This window comes from Equus quagga, chromosome 11 (genome assembly GCF_021613505.1).
Source record: "Equus quagga isolate Etosha38 chromosome 11, UCLA_HA_Equagga_1.0, whole genome shotgun sequence".
Lineage (NCBI taxonomy): Eukaryota > Metazoa > Chordata > Mammalia > Perissodactyla > Equidae > Equus > Equus quagga.
The window spans coordinates 115804022-115822911 of NC_060277.1; the positions used below are offsets into that span (position 1 = coordinate 115804022).

The 18890-nt window shown below is 50.0% G+C and overlaps 1 protein-coding gene across 4 annotated transcripts in view; it reads left to right on the top strand.

The window, feature by feature from the left end:
- The window catches only part of NARF (nuclear prelamin A recognition factor), a 26919-nt gene extending 8265 nt beyond the window's left edge, over nucleotides 1–18654 (top strand). For 2 of the 4 annotated variants that reach the window (XM_046676484.1, XM_046676485.1), the window contains 8 exons: nucleotides 1185–1317; nucleotides 5447–5581; nucleotides 10495–10613; nucleotides 12147–12276; nucleotides 13459–13522; nucleotides 14769–14906; nucleotides 15180–15337; nucleotides 17006–18654. In XM_046676484.1, coding sequence (XP_046532440.1) covers nucleotides 1185–1317; nucleotides 5447–5581; nucleotides 10495–10613; nucleotides 12147–12276; nucleotides 13459–13522; nucleotides 14769–14906; nucleotides 15180–15337; nucleotides 17006–17247 — 1119 coding nt within the window. In that variant the 3' untranslated portion in view covers nucleotides 17248–18654. Of the gene's footprint in view, nucleotides 1–1184; nucleotides 1318–5446; nucleotides 5582–10494; nucleotides 10614–12146; nucleotides 12277–13458; nucleotides 13523–14768; nucleotides 14907–15179; nucleotides 15338–16946 lie in introns of all 4 variants that reach the window. The other 2 variants (XM_046676487.1, XM_046676486.1) reach the window with 2 other exon arrangements.
- The last annotated feature ends 236 nt before the right edge of the window (nucleotides 18655–18890 follow it).

The window sequence follows — 18890 nt, forward strand, 5'->3', positions numbered from 1 at the left end:
GCATATCCCAGGCAGGGCACCAGGCAGAGGGACAGGAAGCCCTGACTGGCTCCTGAAGCTGGCAGCAGACCACCCTCTGCCCTACCTCTTCCGTCAGCATTTGGGACTCACACCCCTCTTCCTGCTTCCGACTTAATGTTAGGGTGCTGTCAGCCACAAATTGCGGAAACCCTGTCCAGCTGCTGAGAGCATCATGGGGATTTGTGAGGGCCTGCTTCAGGTTGGCACCCCAATGGCATTGTCGGCCGGGGCTTCCCCAGGCATCGTGTGAAGGCAGGCTCCCGCCCAGAGGGACGGGTGGCCTCAGCATCATCTCGCTTTCCCACATCAGCCTAGGCCTGCACGTCTCAGTTGTGAGGTGGGTCTCGGTGACTGAACCAGACCAGTCCTCAGGTAGGCCGCGGTGAGACGTTGCTGCCAAATCCTGAATCCTGCTGTTCAGGTTTCCACTTGTCCTGATCGGCCAGCAGCTTCTGACCTGAAGGGCCACTGCAGGAGAATCCTGTCTTCTCTAATATCCAGGTTAGGGATTGGACACACTGTGACTGTGGCTTTCTAACGAGAACATCCTTGCTCACGTTGCTTTCCTGGGTTATGTCTCATGTGTCTGTGATGTGTCCATGCTTCTGAACTCAATTTGTTCCTGTTTTTCTAGGGGGTTCTTGAGCTGCCAGGGTCTAGTTTTGGTTTCTGGCTGTTGATAGACTTGTGGTTTCATGCTTGTTTGTGTGGTATTTTTTCACAACAGTGTATAGAAGGTGAGAACTATCCACTCCTTAAAAATTTGCTACAGTTTGCCGCTAAGTGCTGTGGGCTTGAGGCCTCTGAGGGGACAGATCTCTGGATGCCATTTCAGGATGTGTGTTTTTTTAAATTGAGATACCTATATGTATTTTTTTTTATTGTTTTTGGATCATTTCAGTTATTTATGGACCAATATTGCAATTTATGTTTTTCCTTTAAAATTATCCACCTATCGATATAAAATAGTTTTTAACTATTGGGATGTCCCACTTTTTAATCCTAGTTTCTTTCTCCTTTTTCCTTAATTGTGCTTCCCAGTGTTTGTGTATTAGTTTTTTCTTAGAACATCTATTTTCTTCTCTTGGTTCTGGATTTTTCATTGTCTTGCTTTCACTCATTATATGATCACCACATCTGACATTCTTCTCTATTTCTCCTAGAAATGCAATACCTCAGAGCACAAGGTACTGGCGGTGTCGGTGTGTCCTCAGTCTCTGCCTTATTTTGCTGCTAAGTTCAGCCTCAGTGTGACTGATGCATCCCGAAGACTCTGTGGCTTCCTCAAAAGTCTTGGTGAGGCGTCTTTGATGTCATTGTGAATTTGTAACTGGAGTTTCTAACCGCCCTTTATCTCTAGAATTCCATTTTCAAGGGCAGAGGGTAGATAAGAACTTCCATGAGAGTCTCATGGAACATAAGAGGACCCGCCTCTGACCCAGAGTAAGCTGGTGTCACTTACCCCCTTGCCACGCAGACAGGTGTTTTGTTACAATTGGGGCTGGCCCCTCCAGGAGCGGCAATTGACCACTTTCTGACAGGGTGGCCAGGGACACCTGGGAGACTCCTGTACTTGCTGAGCAGTGTCATGGCACCCTGGCTCATGGGGGCCATGAGGGTGTTCATGTGATGGAGAATCACGTGTGAAATGATTGGTATCTGGTTTCCTGGGAAGCTCTCTGAAGAGCAGAACAGGAAGAGAATGGGCTGTGTCCCTTGTGTGAAGAATGAACGGTAGCCGTCTAAAACACCATCAAAGGACTCAAGTGCGAATGAACACTGGCGTGACGCTGCCTCAGATAGCAGTAGGAAAGCCTCTGTATCATCTGTTGTCAGATGAAAACTGCCCCCACCCCCAGTGGAGTTCTCACAGCCTGGGCACCTGCATGCATGTCCATCAACAAGAGAGGAACTTGAGCTCTTTCCCAAATATCAGTTTTTATTTTTCCACATTGGCTTTTTAAAGACATCAATACATTGGGAATTACTAATAAAAGAAGGTGACGCTTAGAATAAACATCTGCAGTACTGACCTGCCAGTCTCGCTGTTCCTTGGCGCTCATGGTGTGAAGCTGTTTCTCAGCACACAACATGCTACAGCCGAAACTAAGCTGCAGCTACAAGCCTGGACTCATTAAATTATGCTCTGTGCTTTAGCCTTACGAAGACTACGGTTGGGCTAGTTTTACCAAAGGTCAGAGTTATTAGATGCTGTATCTTCTCATGGTGAAAGGCCCTGTTTTAGGGGAAAACTTTTAAAAAATAAACAGTACTTTAAGATGACACTGAAGATATTTATAATATTTCTTTTCAATGGCTGCTTTAAGATTGGCTGCAGATATTAAAGTTATTTGCTTAATTTATTTTACTGTAATTATTGAAATTACGTTCTTTCATCTCAAGCTTATTTACCAATAAAAAAAATTTATTAAGAAAAAGATAGTTAAAAATCAACATAAAAATTGAGACCATCATATGGAGCACTCCCTAACACATTCTATGAAGCCAACATCACCCTGATCCCAAAACCTGACAAGGACAACACAAAGAAGGAAAACTACAGGCCAATATCACTGATGAACATAGATGCAAAAATCCTCAACAAAATTCTGGCTAACCGAATACAGCAATACATCAAGAAGATTATGCACCATGATCAAGTGGGATTTATACCAGGGACACAGGGATGGTTCAACATCCGCAAGTCAATCAACCTGATACACTACATTAACAAAATGAGAAACAAAAACCACATCATCATCTCAATAGATGCAGAGAAAGCATTCGACAAGATCCAGCATCCATTTATGATAAAAACCCTCAATAAAATGGGTATAGAAGGGAACTACCTCAACCTAATAAAGGCCATATATGACAAACCCACAGCCAACATCATACTCAATGGACAAAAACTGAAAGCCATCCCTCTGAGGACAGGAACAAGACAAGGGTGCCCACTTTCACCACTCTTATTCAACATAGCACTGGAGGTGTTGGCCAGAGCAATCCGGCAGGAAAAAGAAATAAAAGGAATCCAAATAGGCAATGAAGACGTAAAACTCTTGCTGTTTGCAGACGACATGATCTTATATGTAGAAAACCCCAAAGAAAACTATTTCCTATTTCCATAGGAAAACTATTAGAAACAATCAACAGCTACAGCAAAGTTGCAGGGTATAAAATCAACATACATAAATCAGTAGCATTTCTGTACACTAACAATGAACTAACAGAAAAAGAGCTCAAAAACTCAATCCCATTCACAATCACAACAGAAAGAATAAAATACCTTGGGATAAACTTAACCAAGGAAGTGAAAGATCTATACAATGAAAACTACAAGACTTTCTTGAAAGAAATTGATGACGACATAAAGAGATGGAGAGACATTCCATGCACATGGATTGGAAGAATAAACATAGTTAAAATGTCCATACTACCTAAAGCAATCTACAGATTCAATGCTATCCCAATCAGAATCCCAATAACATTCTTTACAGAAATTGAACAAAGAATCCTAAAATTCATATGGGGCAACAAAAGACCCCAAATTGCTAAAGCAATCCTGAGAAAGAAGAACAAAGCTGGAGGTATCACAATCCCTGACTTCAAAACATACTACAAAGCTACAGTAATCAAAACAGCATGGTACTGGTTCAAAAACAGGTGCACAGATCAGTGGAACAGAATTGAAAGTCCAGAAATAAAACCACGCATCTATGGACAGCTAATCTTCGACAAAGGAGCTGAGGGCCTACAATGGAGAAAAGAAAGTCTCTTCAACAAATGGTGCTGGGAAAACTGGACAGCCACATGTAAAAGAATGAAAATCGACCATTCTTTTTCACCGTTCACAAAAATACACTCAAAATGGATGAAAGACCTAAAGATTAGGCCTGAAACAATGTCTTCTAGATGAGAGTATAGTCAGTACACTCTTTGACATCAGTTTCAAAAGAATCTCTTCAGACACCATAACTCCTCAGACGAGGGAAACAATAGAAAGAATAAACAAATGGGACTTCATCAGACTAAAGAGCTTCTTCAAGGCAAGGGAAAACAGGATTGAAACAAAAAACAGCCCACTAACTGGGAAAAAATATTTACAAGTTACTTATCCGACAAAGGGTTAATCTCCATAATATATAAAGAACTCACACAGCTCAAGAACAAAAAATCAACCCGATCAAAAAACGGGCAGGGGACATGAACAGACATTTCTCCAAAGAAGATATAAGGATGGCCAATAGACACATGAAAAGATGTTCATCATGGCTAATCATCAGGGAAATGCAAATCAAAACTACACTAAGATATCACCTTACACCTATTAGAATGGCAAAAATATCCAAAACCAAGAGTGACAAATGTTGGAGAGGTTGTGGAGAAAAAGGAAGCCTCATCCACTGTTGGTGGGAGTGCATGCTGGTGCAGCCACTGTGGAAAACAGTATGGAGATTTCTTAAAAAGTTAAAAATAGAAATACCTTATGACCCAGCCATCCCACTACTGGGTATCTATCCTAAGAACCTGAAATCAGCAATCCCAAGAGTCCCATGCACCCCTATGTTCATCGCAGCATTATTCACAACAGCCAAGTCGTGGAACCAACCTAAGTGCCCATCAACTGATGATTGGGTAAAGAAGGTATGGTGTATATATATACAATGGAATACTACTCAGCCATAAAAACGACAAAATCGTCCCATTCACAACAACATGGATGGACGTTGAGGGTATTATGTTAAGTGAAATAAGCCAGATAGAGAAAGACGAACTCTGTATGACTCCACTCTTAGGTGGAAGTTAACATATAGACAAGGAGATCTGATCGGTGGTTACCAGGGGAAAGGGGGGGTGGGGGGAGGGCACTAAGGGTGAAGCGGTGTACCTACAACATGACTAACAATAATGTACAACTGAAATCTCACAAGGTTGTGAACTATCATAATCTTAATAAAAAAAAGTCTATTAAAAAAATTGAGACCATCATAATGGTGTGCTCAGATTATGTACTCTTTTTATTTTTTCTTTAGAAGAGATCAAGGACTGTCACAGGCTGAAATTTAATTTAGGCAGTGAACTGGAAGAGAATGCTGCTGGTAACTTAAAATATTCCACTAATTTACGTATGGAGTACTGTAAGGTGTTTGTATAGATATACACGTAGAGAGAAAAAGAGGAAGAAAGAGGGAACAAATTATTTGATGTGAAAAATGATACATACTATTGTTTGGGAAAAAAGGTCAAGTGTGCGGTCCTATACTCAGATGCAGCCATCGGTAGAGAAGTCCCGGGTGATGGAAACAGCTCCGGAAGCTGCCTGCCACATCTCTCTTTACGTGGGTCTCTTGGAGTTTTCAGACGCTGAGAGTCGGTCCTGTGACATGTGACGTGAGGCTGAACACACCCCTCTTTCCTGCAGGGGTGCACTACGTCTTCAATACAACAATTGCCGCGGACTTCAGCATCCTGGAGAGTCAGAGAGAGTTTGTGCGTCGCTACCACCAGCACAGCGAGGGGGAGCCGGCCTTACCCATGCTGACCTCCGCCTGTCCCGGTGAGCACCCAGGGCGAGCGCCGCCTCCTTAGCCCGAGGCACCCTTTCCCAGGAACTGCATTTGGGGGCAAGCTGGGCTGTGGATGAGGTAAGAGGTCAGTGGGCCTCACAGACCAGGAGGGAGAAGTTTGGGCCTGATACACAGTTTTATGTCGACCAACATGTTCACTAATTCTGGGTAGTTTGGTGAGGGAGACCTGACAGCTGAGTGTTAATTTCTTATCTTCGTTTATCCGTGTTTATAAAGTTTCTGAGACAATCATATTATGTGTTAAGAAAAGTAAATCTATGCGCCAGCCCAGTGGCACAGCGGTTAAGTGCGTATGTTCCGCTTTGGCGGCCCGGGGTTTGCCGGTTTGGATCCCGGGTGCGGACATGGCACCACTTGGCAAGCCATGCTGTGGCAGGCGTCTCACGTATAAAGTAGAGGAAGATGGGCACAGATGTTAGCTCAGGGCCAGTCTTCCTCAGCAAAAAGAGGAGGATTGGCAGCAGATGTTAGCTCAGGGCTAATCTTCCTCAAAAAAAAAAAAAAAGTAAATCTATTTTCTATTAAAAATATGACATATTTCAGACATCCAAATATGGCAATACTATTTTGCCAACTTAAAAATCACAAAATTAAAACATGTCTTTAAATTGATACTCAGATTCCATCCAGGAGCACTTTTTAAACCAGTCTTAATTGGTTTTAGTTTAAAGCGTCTCGTGCCTGAGGTATAGGGAAGATTTATCACAGGCTTTTTAATTCTTGACAAATAGAAAATTTCGGAATAAGAAAATGTTTAAAGATCCTGCATAAGGGAACAAGGAAGGAAGTGCTATACTTGTAAAGGACATTTAGTGAAAATTTATTTCTAAATACATCAGGTCTGTGAGAGCGTAGGAAAGCTACACTGTCCAAACTGGGTGTGGGCTACATAAAGTTTTTAGGTTTTTGTTCATGTTTCTATTCTGAGTTTATCCCCCCACCTCCTTCCCTCACCATGGTTCTAAATTTTTCTAGCATTTTGCATGTCACCCCATCAATCATTAGGATTATGCTGTAATAAAATAGAATGTTGACATTATGGTTGCTTAGAATTTGGAAATACTTTTCATCCACTTATAAAACCATGAAGAGGAAATTCGCCATCTGTCCAAGAGGCCGCATGGGTTGACTCATTAACTGAGCCGTGTCATTCAGCCCACAGCCTCGCAGAATGTGCTTCACTTCAGATGGGACTTGTTTCCAGCATATGGTTTGTTCTCCTAGAAAAATGACTCACAAATGGATGCTCGAAACTCTGCTGGGCTTGGTAGGCAGTTTCTGTATACAAGGTCTAAGTATACACTGACTCTACATGCAGATTTGCTGTGGTGTCCGCTTCAGGGTTTATGTCATTGTAGGTGTTTGTGCAGGTGCCACGGGTAAATGTGCACAGCTGAGGGCTCGGGGAACTGCCTGGTTCTCTCAGTGACCTTCGGAAGTGTACCTGGTGTTTGTGTAGTGGCCCTGCCTCTGGGGTCCCAGCACCAGGTCTGAGTGCTCTCCTGTGGGGCCCATCACTTGATGCCACACAGCCAGTCACTGTGGCTCAGTCCTGCCCAGCCAAGGAAGCGGCAATGTAAAATGACCCAAACTAGACCTGTGCCCCTGGAGCAGGGTTTCTCTGGTTTTCTGCCCATGTTCCTGGCAGCAGGATGGAGAGGAATTCCTGTGCTCTCTTGATACTGATGAGCAGATAGCGATGGACGCATTGTGTGGGAGGCCCTGTTGAGATGGAACCTCAGAGGAAAGCCTCCACTAGCTGATAGGAACTCACCCACTGATGTGGGTAACAAGCAGGTGGTTGATTCCCACGGAAACCAGCAAGTCCTCTGCCCGCAGAGCGATCGCAGTGCTGGTGGAGAGCCCAGGAGGTCGGTCCCAGAGCCGTCTCCTCACTCAGTCCCCTCTCCTGCTTCAGACCAGCTCCTCCTGTGTGATCCAGCCTGCTATTTGCTGTGTTCAGTGTCTCTTTGAGCTCTTCAGGGCTGTTTACAGTAGTCCCCACTTATCCACGGGGGACACCTTCCAAGACCCCAGTGGATGCCTGAAACCACAGGTAGTAATGAGCCCTAGATGTACTGTGTTATTTCCTATACGTTCATACCTATGATAAAGTTCAGTTTATAAATTAGACACAATAAGAGATTGATAATAGTAATAATAGGACCATTATAGCAATATACTGTAATAAAAGTTACCGTAGATCTTAGCAACCTCAGCATACAATTTTTTTTCTTTCCTTATTAAGTCAAGAACTGTTACCTTTTTACTTAAAGGAAGCACTTTACAGCTTCTCTTGGTGTATCCAAATTGCCAGCATCACTACTCTTGTACGTTGGGGCCATTATTAAGTAAAGTAAGCGTTACTTGAACACAAGCACTGCAATGCCACTACAGTCGATCTGATAACTGAGACGGCTACTAAGTGACTAATGGATGGGTAGTGTATATGGTGTGGATCTGCTGGACAAAGAGATGATTCATGTCCCAGGGGGGATGCTCAAGATTTCATCATGCTGCTCAGAACAGCATGCCATCTAAAACTTGTGAATTATTTCTGGAACTTTCCATTTAATATTTTGAGCCCAAGGTTGACCACAGGTAACTAAAACCTTGGAAAATGAGACCGTGGATAAGGGGGGACTACTGTACTTATAGGTTTGGAGCTTCTAGAACGTTCTTCCCAGGTAATGATGTATTTTCCTCCTGAGCTCTTTATATCAAAGCAGGTCAAAACTAACTATTTTTAGGTTCCTGCTACCTCTCAAGGAAGATGAGGTGAGATCTGGTTCAAAATTAAGTTAAGTCTTTTCTATAATTTGGCATTATCATCTTTGCTTCCTTCTGAGAACTTAAGGAGATTAAAGCAACAGCCAGGTCAGATGATTTGACTTGGCACATGAAATTGGGACCGTGGGCCCTTCTGTGCTTGCTTGTTGGCATAGATTCCTCACACAGGGTGCCTATGTCCTGGGGTGCAGGGCCCACCACCACCTGGTGTGCTCCCTCAGACAGATTGATGGTGATGTGTCCAGGCCAGGACTGCGACATCTGGGTGGCCCTTGCTACCCCAAAACCCATGGAATGCCACCCTGCCAGTGCATCTCTGCCCAGGCCTAGCATAGGAAAGGGACCTTTGAGCTGCTCAGCTTCTGGATGCGACTTGCAGGCCTTGAGGGGCTTTGAGAATCTCGCAGTGTTCTCCTGACCCCGCCACGAGCACTGAGCAGAATTATGGGAGGTAACCTCTTCAACCCCAGTAGGGTGTCTGGAGAGCGACTGGGCACCTCCTGCCCGTCCACTACCCTGAGCACATGATCCTCCATGCTTTCAGAGATGGTCACTGAGAAGAGGTGAGGTGGGTGGTCACATGAGAAGTGCCAGCACCCCAGATAGGATGTGGGAGCTAGCAAGGCTGACCAGGCCACAGGTCGGCGTCTTTGCCCCTGGCCAGTGCTCAGCCACAAGTTCCTGATCAGAGGTGTCCTTGGGGAAGCGCTAGCCTGTCTCACTTCAGGAGCTGGGGACCTGTGGTCCCTGGGATCCCTGTCCCTCCTCCTTGTACTGCTCAGCCCTCTTCCACCCTGGCCAGAGGTCTCTGTGGGCCTGGGTCCTGCCGCCTGGGATTTGCCTGATCTTGTGTGGTTCCCGTGGCCTGCAAAGCCTTCACAGCAGGCAGCAAGCTCGCCCACAGCACAGAGACGCAATCTGCCTGAGAGAGTGTCAGGAGGAGCTGGCACTGCTGCTGAGACCAGGGTGGGCAGGGGCCTTACAAGGCCAGACCCGCAGTGGGAGTGGCCCTGGACCCCCAAGTGCTCCATTGTTTTTGGTGGTTTTTCTTTTGAATAAACCGTTGCGCGCACAGATGCAGAGGCTGGGGCGAGGGAGCCCTCTTCTAGCAGCGCTTCTCTCAGGGCTCCCGTGGGTCAGCATGGATGTTTCCCAAGCCTGTGTAGGCCTGCATATAGTGACGGCTGTGGTGTGAGAGTTTGCCCAGATGGGATTGTCTGTCTGACTGGTGCCTGCTGCTCCTGCCTGCCAGGAATGGGCACAGGGAGGCGGCCACCCCAGGGTCTGGCCGGCAGCTTGTCGCCAGCCTTCTGCACCACCCCAGTGGGATGTGGTGGTGTGCACGCCTGTCTGTGGGGTCAGCAGGTGTCACCAGATGCTCTCCTCACCAGGCCGTGCCCAGCAGGACAAGAGAGCAGGCCATGACTCCTGTAGGTCAAGCTGCTGGTTCTGTGCTCCGCTGACCTCTCTGACCTGTGTCCACCCCTGGAAGCCACAATAGCAGCAGTGCCCCTAACAAGGCACAGTGGGAGTCGGTGACTCTGGCCAGAAATGCTTACAGCCAAGCTGGGCACGTAGTGGGCACACTGCAAATTGTGCTGTTTATAGTTAACCACTTGAGGAGTGTGCATTTCTCATGTTTCATTGCTGTAAAAAGTGGATGGTTGTTGGGTTATTAATTTCCACTAAGTGAATAAAGCTGGGTGGGTTTCATGGCTTTCAGGTCCCATCCAAGCTGTGGCCACTTGTCCTGGCTGCAAGAACAACATTGCAAGTGGTGTTGGGGAGCTTGCACCGTGCAGCCTCATAACTCCTCCTCGAAACTCCTCTCTTTTGGGAGACCTGCTGCCCCAGCTCTTACTTTCTCATATTCTGTCCTCTCTGATCCAGGGTTCCAGTCTTGCGGGATTCCCCAGCCCGAGCTGCTTGGGGGAGGGGTCTGTTGTACATTCCTGGCAAGACCTAAAGGAGAGGAGTCCCAGATTTACCCCAGGGTGAAGGGTGGGTCTGAAGAGCTCAGAATCCCTGGCATGTGCCGGGAAGTGGGAGGAAGCAGCCATGACCAGCTGACACAGGACCATTCTCTCTCCAGGCTGGGTCCGGTATGCGGAACGGGTATTGGGGCACCCCGTCACCCCCCACCTCTGCACCGCCAAGTCTCCCCAGCAGATCATGGGCTCACTAGTGAAGGATTACTTCGCCAGACGGCAGGTAAGCCACTCTCTTCCCAGAGGGCAGCATGCAGGTCAGGAAACAGGTGGTGGTGGGGAAGGAGGGCTGGGGGAGGTTCCCATCCAGCACAGCCAGGGTAGTCTCAGCCCCAGGCCAAGTGGAAGCACTGCCCACCCTGCTCCGGGGGGCCCTGGGCCTCACCCCTGGTGAGGCTGGCACCAAGGAAGTCCCATGCAGCCTCTGCCCTGGCCTCTCCCACAGACCACAGGCCCCAGGGCAAGTAGGTGTCCGGCTCCCTTAGCTGCTTCTGTCCTCAGGACAGGAAAACTCCTAGCCCGGCTCCTAAAGGCCCCATGAGTTCTCCTTTCCACGGCCCTCAGCTGCCTCAGGTCCCCTCCTTTGTGTGGCACCCTGTCTTTAGCTGGTCGCTGTGCTGTCCCTGCTTCTCTCAGTGCCCCTACTCAGACCCCCACATGCGATCTGGGGCCGCCTCTGAGAGCTCTGGTTGTGGCCAGGCCTGGTTCCTCCTGGAGTGCTCTGACCCCCCAGTGCTGCCCATGCCATGGTCCCCGTCCTGGGGTCTGGTCTCCAGTTTTGCAGCTGCGCCGCTCCCCACAGTCCTCTACACCCGATTGAAAGTCCCTCCAGGGAACAATCGTGGCTGGGTGCTGTGGGGACGAGAGGACAGCGAAAGTGGAAATCTTCCAAACACCTGAAGCCAGCTTGGAAAGGCCACATGGGCTTTTGGAACGTTATCAGTTCATGCATAGGGAATGTTTCCTTTTTGCCTGGTTGAATTGTAAAATCACCACAGTTGGCAAATTATAAATGTGATGTCAGTGTGTGTGTTCAGTATGGGGGACAGAAAAAGGAACTGTGGGAACTTTGCTCTTGCTGCACCCCCACTGTTTGGGGAATCCAGGGGTTTCTCAGCCCTGAATGCTGCTGGGCAGTCCCGCAGCACTGCTGAGGGATGGTCAGGCTCGATTCCGGGCAAGCAGTGATGTGGGGCGTGTGTCCTGAGTAAGGCCTTTCCACCCAGGCCTTGCCACCACGAACGTCACTCGGCAACTGCCAGCTCCTGGTATTGCCACTGATTCTGGCTCAGCCATGGGCACAGAGGGGGCGGCACAGGAAGGTGTCACTTGAAAAGCTTCTGGAAAGTCTGTAAGTAGACTGGCCAGGCCTTCAGTAACAGGACAGCAGTGGCTTGTTCTCACCACGTCTGATCACCTTACGCATAGGTTCAGCAGGAAACAGGCTCAGCTTTCCAAGCTTCTTCCCGCGAGGTTCCAGGCTTCTGGGCCTTACGGATTCTTGGGGTGAACCTGCCTCTACACCTCACTGGTCTGGAGTGAGGCGGTGCCGTGTGTGGACCTGGTGCTGCTGTTCAGTGGGCTTGTGGGGCGGGTACAGCGAGGAGCTTGGTCTGTGGGACCCAGAGCAGCCCTGGTGCCCAAGAAAGTGCCAGGGAGGGGGTGGTGCTCTCCCCCCAGGCACGTTCTGGGTGCCAACGTTAAGCTGCCCTCTGCTTCTCCCTGGCCCAGAACACAGATTTTCTCTTTCTCACAGAACTTGTCCCCAGACAAGATTTTCCATGTCGTTGTGGCCCCTTGCTATGACAAGAAACTGGAGGCTCTCCGAGATGATTTTCCTTCAGCTTTGCGAAGTTCACGGGGTGCTGACTGCGTATTGACCTCAGGTGAGAGGAGGGCAGGGCTGGGCACTGGGGGCCTCCAGCTGGTCGCCAGCAGGACCTCAGGAGGTGACGGGAGGCAGTGTGGGAAAGACGCACGCAACATGGAGGGTCTCCTCTGACAAGCCGACTGCGAGACTGCTCAGACAGAGCAGAGTGGGCAGCACACGCTTACTCCTTTAACACTGCCGGTGGCCCCCACGGTGGCCCTGCCGGGGCTTGTGCAGAGAGCCTGCGGCTGGTCCTCTGTTGCTGGCGTGAGCTGACTCCTGGTGTCCGAGGGCCGTTGAGAAAACGTTGCAGTCGGTCGAGGGACAGCTAAAGTCTTTGTTGAAACCCAGGGGTTTCCTTTAAACGGGCTCTGAAAACAGGGCCCCGAAAACAGGGCCCCACAGCGCTCAGGCCAGGGGCACTTGAGGCAGAGTGGCCGGCTCTGGGCAGCCTTTGAGGGCAGCAGCTCCCCTTGACCTACGGCTCCAGCACATGGATGCCATGGAATGGCCTCCACGGCACAGGCTCCTGGGGGACAGTATGACAGGAGGGGTGAGGGGCAGGGAGGGCCCCAGCCAACTGACCCTCCACCGCTGAGGAACGGGGCAAGGGTCCCAGCTCATCTCACATGGGGGTTTCGTAAGAATCACATTCAGTCCTTTTCTGAGTGTGGAAATAGATTTTTACTCTCTTTCACAGATGTTGAGTCACCTCTGCACACCAGACGCCACGGGTTGATTTAGAGTCACTTTTGCTCTCAGGGTTTTCTCAGGAGCCCGGTGTCAAGGGAAACACAGAAGGGGCTCTGATAGTCAGGGGATCACAGGCAGATAAGCGTCTTGGACATGTGGCCGGTGGGTTGCGGTCGTCTTGTCCACCAAGCTACTATACCCAGCAGCTTCCCACTTAGGAACAGAAACGTGGAGAGATTATTTGCAAAGATCTCTCATTTTAAGGGTGGAAAGAGGAATTAGACTTTTAGGTTTTATTAGCATTTTCCATCTTATTAATGTTACTTTGCACTTGCGACAGGCTTCTGCTTTCTGTGAGAGGGAGGACCTCCATGGTCACCTTAACTTAGAATTTCCTACAGAGAAGAAAATCATTGTCAGAAACGCTCTCGAGGAGGCGTGATGTCCCACTGGCCTGGGCTATGTGTGTCCTTCGTAGCACCTTATGCCTCCTATTTGTCTGTAGGTGAAATTGTCCAGATAATGGAGCAGAGTGACGTCTCAGTGAAGGATGCTGCCGTGGACACTCTGTAAGTCGCTTTTGCAGAGAGGGGCATCTTGAGGTGAGGCCTCCTGTGTGAGCTCTACTGGGCGTACGTCCCAGGGCCTCCCTACTTTATGATGAGGCCATGACATGAGCTGCACTGAAATGTGGGCATGGGGCAGCCTCTCACCCAGGGTGCCACTTCCTGTGTCATCACACAGCCCCACCACAACCATTGGCCATTTTCCCGGCTCTTGAATCAAATGTGAGCAGGACCCTGGTGTGGGATGCCATTCACCAGGGCTGCGGGCAGTCAGGTTTCCAGGGTCTGATATAGGGGCCACCCGCTTACGTACCAGCATCCTCCCATTCTGAATTTCATCTGCTCCCCATGTTCCGAGTTTGGACCTCCCCAAGGGCAGGTCACCTCCAGGGAAACAGAGTGGCTTCCTTGGGTCCCTTTGCACTGAGAGCTGCAGGCGGGGTTTCTGCCTTTGGTGGTGACCCTCACTGATGACCAGCGCTCCTGCTGCGTCCAGTGCCCTCGGCCCTCCAAGAGCACGCCTCGTCCATTTGTGGGTCCTCCCAGGAGTGACATCAGGACTGCCTCTGGCCCTTTAGGGGAAGGCCAGCTGAGGTTCACAAGATGTCAGCAACTCAAGTGCCCTGGCCAAACCCTGCGCTGGGGCCCGGGCTGACCGAGCATCCTCGTCCCAGCCGTGGTGCAGACCAGCGGGCTCCCAAGTGGCCCTCAGGCTCCTAGTCTTGTCCCCAGTCATGAGGTTCAGAGGGGCACCTTGGTACACATGCAGCAGACAAAAGGAATGACTTGTGAGCACTGCCAAGTGTAACTCCACCTGCTGTCTTGGACTGGGCCACAAAGGGTGTTTCGTGTTGATCAGTAAAGCTCAACGAGAAGATCTTTGGGGCCAAGCCCGGTGGCGCAGCCATTGAGTTCCCATGCTCTGCCTTGGCGGCCCGGGGTTCGCTGGTTTGAATCCCATGTGTGGACCTACGCACTGCTTGGCAAGCCATGCTGTGGTGGGCGTCTCACATAAAGTAGAGGAAGATGGGCATGGACGTTAGCTCAGGGCCAGTCTTCCTCAGCAAAAAGAGGAGGATTGGCTGTGGATGTTAGCTCAGGGCAAATCTTCCTCAAAAAAAGAAAAAGAATGAGATCTTTGTCCAAAATTTAAATATTTGTAAAGGATTTCATTGTTCATGTGGCAACCTCGAGTCCTAAAACTGGAAACCTGATTTACTTTTTGCTGTCATTTTTCTCTGCTGGTGAGGTTTGGAGACTGCAAGGAGGAGGAGGTGAGACGCCACGGCGGAGCCAGCTCGGATGGGTGCCTGGTACATGTCTTCAGACACGCAGCCAAGGAGCTGTTCAACGAGGATGTGGGGGAGGTCACCTACCGCACCCTAAGGTGCGCAGGATGGGCAGCCGTCTGTCTCCTTGTGTGGGCAGCGCCGCCCTTCAGGGCGGATCACTCCAAGCCCGCCACGTGTGTCTGTGTGCATGTGCATGTTGGGGGAGACTGTCCTATTTATGGAGTTTACACTAGTCAAGACCAAAAGGCCTTTTCTGTGTTTATTTACAGACTTTTTATTTTTGCTGACTTCCAAACTTAGATCAGAAAAATGTTCTCCAGCCACAGAGAAGGACTCTATAGATCAGATCCATTTTGTTCATTTTATAGGAACAAAGACTTCCAGGAGGTCACCCTTGAAAAGAATGGGGAGGTTCTGTTACGCTTTGCTGCTGCATACGGCTTTCGAAACATCCAGAATGTGATCCTGAAACTGAAGAAGGGCAAGTCCCCGTACCACTTTGTGGAGGTCCTCGCCTGTGCCGGGGGTGAGACATGGGGCTGGGCTGAGTAGACCCCTCCACAGCCCTGTGGGAAATGGGCCCTTCTTGGCCACCCTAAGCCTCGCTCAGCTCCAGCAGCTGTGTGGGAGCATGGACACTGCCATAGCAGTTGTAACATGACAGTCCTGCTTCTTCCCTCACACCCATGTGGTAGACAAGGGCAGGCAGTCAGGTGTCCCCTTGGAAATCCCTTGGGGACGTGGCCCTACAGAAGAGGCACTGCTTAGGCAGTACCAGGTGAGGGCTGGCTCGTGTGGCAGCTGGTACGTGAGAGTTGAGGCACGCAGGACCTGAGGCTGGCCCAGGGGGCTCGAATGGCCACCACGCCCTCCAGCCAGGTTCTGTCCCTGAGTGACAAGGAGGACCATGTGAGAGATGGAGGCCAATGAGAGGGGCTGGGGTGGGGGTGCCCCAGAAGGACTTGCTGGTGGAGTAAGTGTGGGTGTCGGGGAGGAATGCAGCTTGTGGCCCCTGGTGGTCCATCCAGGCCCCACAGGTGGCAATGGAGCCGACTCAGAGTGGATCAGGGACATGGCACTCTGCGTAGTGGGTGCCCAAGAGATACTCAGGTGGAAATACCAGGTGGGCAGTTCCAGGAGCTCGAGGAGACGAGGCTGCAGTGGAGGGAGGAGCGTAGGTAGATAGGAACGGCTTATGAGCTTTTGGGGATGGTGGGTGTAGGGCACTGGAAGTAAAGAGGTGAGCGCTGGCTTTGGGGGAACACGCAGCCTTGGAGACCTCGCTGCAGGGGCCAGGGGCGCAGAGGGCAGAGTCTGTGGCCTGAGCAGAAGAGCGGACAGGAGGTGAGACGGGCCGAGGAGTCCACGCAGGGCATCCAGGGTGGGGGGTATCTGCATCAGCATGCCAGTCGGGGTGGGGGCTGGGTGGGAAGCCCCTGTGCCCTGTGGTTAGAGCATCCACTGGGGATCCAGGGCTGGGGTTCTTAGGAGAGAGGCAGACCAGGGAGCAGCGGGCTCACTGGGAGAGTGGGCAGAGTCCTCTGCACGGCTGCGTGTCGCTGAGACATGAGGTCAGAAGTGCAGCTCTTGGGTGCTGCTGAGGGACAAGTGGAGACAGGCTTGGCCAGGGTGGACATTTGGTCCCATTTACTTTAAATGAAGTTTTATCATATAATCATGACATCATCTAACATCTGAGGGTAAGTAGCACCAATACGTAGGAGGCATATTCTTTATTCAAGCCGCAGTGTGTGGGTGTACGGGCTCCTGGGTCTGCATCCTCCCTGGTGCCCCAGTGCAGCCCAATGGCGGCCGGCGCTCTAAGGCGTTATGCAGACGCCAGTAGTTTAGCTGGTCATTAACAGTTTCTGTGCTCTTCTGGTTTTGATAAATTTTAAGAGAAACAAATCCAGGTTTGCATAATAGCTACCTAGTTTTAAAAGGTTGGCAAGCTATTTCAGTTTTAGGTGAAAACATTTAATGGGTGATATAAATAGGTGAGAATAGGAAGCACTCGTGACGGTGGGCCTGTGACTGGGGTTCTTGAGGCCTCAGGGGGCATGAGAGTTCAGGGCCCAGCTCCAGGCTCTGGCCACACGATGTCATGCACCACTGTCATTCCTTTCCTGTTCCAGAACCATCTTCTCTTTAAGACGAAAGGAGAGAAAGAGTAAGCTCCCTGCATGTCTTTCAGGATGCTTAAATGGCAGAGGCCAAGCCCAGACCGAGGATGGGCGCGCAGACAAGGCCCTGCTGCGGCAGATGGAAGGTATCTATGCAGATGTCCCCGTGCGGGCCCCGGAAGCCAGCGCCCGAGTGCAGGAGCTGTACCAGGAGTGGCTGGACGGAGCTGACTCCCCCAGGGTCCAGGAAGCCCTGCACACCACGTACCAGGGCCCGGGGCACCCCGCTAACAGCCGAGACATCAAGTGGTGAAGGTCAAGAAGGCTGGGAGGCAGGCCCCGTCAGCTGCCCGAAGAGGGAGGAGCCACTGAGTGTGGGCATCAGAGACTTGATACCCACCTGAAGAAAACAGCTCGGCTTTTCTTCTGTTACTTGGTGTTTCAGAATTCTCTGCTGTCCCCATTGTTGGCAGCTCCCTCACTCAGCTTGATGTGGTGCTATCTTTAAATATGTGTGTGATCGGAATATTTTAACATGAGAGAAGGATTTTCCCAGTTCGAGTAGCCTTTTATCCTAAGACTGAAAAAATCCCAAAGAGCAAGAATGGAGACAGACTACTGTCTTTTAGGCTTAAAAAAAATCCAAAAACTGTCCTGGAAGAGCTAAGACCCCAGAAGTTCTGATTCACGTGCCTCAGAGATTTGATGTGGAAATAAAGACAGGAAGCAGGCAGGCTGCGGGTTTGTGAGGCTGCAGTCCATGTTCTGCCCGCTTGGCTCTTATTTTTACCTACTTGTGTTGTTCTTGAAAATGTTTTTGCCAGAACATGTATAACCTGCAAACTTTTGGAATCAGGGGGCTCATACAAATCTGAATTTCCAACTTTTCTTGAAAAAAATCTGTTCTGGCAACAGTGGGCCACATTCCTCACTGCTGGAGTGGCCAGAGTGCAGCAGCAGCCACCCCCCTGGGACCAGACCCTCTAACTTGGGGCCCTGTGGGCACTAGGGACTTCGGCCCCAAACTCGCACTTTGACGTTGTCTTTAAGTTGAACTCACCTCGGGGCGGGGGAGGCCCAACAAGGGTGATGGGTAGTACAGATGAAGGATGGAGAATGGAGAGGCAGGCCACCCACTCAGGCCAGGCTGTGTGATCAGTCCCCACTGGGTGGGGCCAGGCAGGAGAAGGTGGGTAAGACAGCTTCCTGATGGCCCAGCATCCCCCCAGCTCCTTCCCGTGGTCCTTTGCCCTCACAGTGGGCCTAGTTGCCCAACTGGGCTCCGTGAAGCCCTCTGTGCTCTGTGATGGGACCCTTCGCCCTGCTCATACTGTTCGTGTGAGCTTGCCTTAAAGAAAGAAGAGAGCAGTTTGCCCACAAATAGTTAAATGGAAAGGGCTAGCAGATGACCGGAAAGCTGCAGGATCGTGGAACTCCCCTTCAGGGCTCAGCGTGTGAAATGAAGCATCTGTGAATAGGCCTCGAGTGGGTTTTTCAAAGCACTTGGATTTTGTTATCATGAGTGATGACGCTCATCTTGAACCCCTCGATGCTGTAAAGCCTCAGCATGTTAGGTTTCCTTCATCGTATCGTATTGTACCTATCTGGGTTGATAACTGGATATATTGTGTGAAATTGTGTATTTTTTGCTTTCAATCTGTATACACTTGTGTTTCCATCCTCTGTGGTAACTGATCATGGAATAAACAGTTGAAGAGTGTGTCTGATTGTGGAGAGTTGCGTTGAGCCAGATGCAGTTCTCCTCAGCCAGGGGCTGTTGTGTGCTCTGAGACTGGATCGTCAGTATAACTTGGGCATACGAGCAGTCGGAATGAGGGGGCCTGGTGGTCAGGCTGGTAACATACACGGAGAGAGTGTCTGCTGGTGAGCAGTGCTGGGCGAGCCAGAGTGGGAGGGAGACAGAGTAAGTCCAGATTCACACCGCACCTGGCAGCT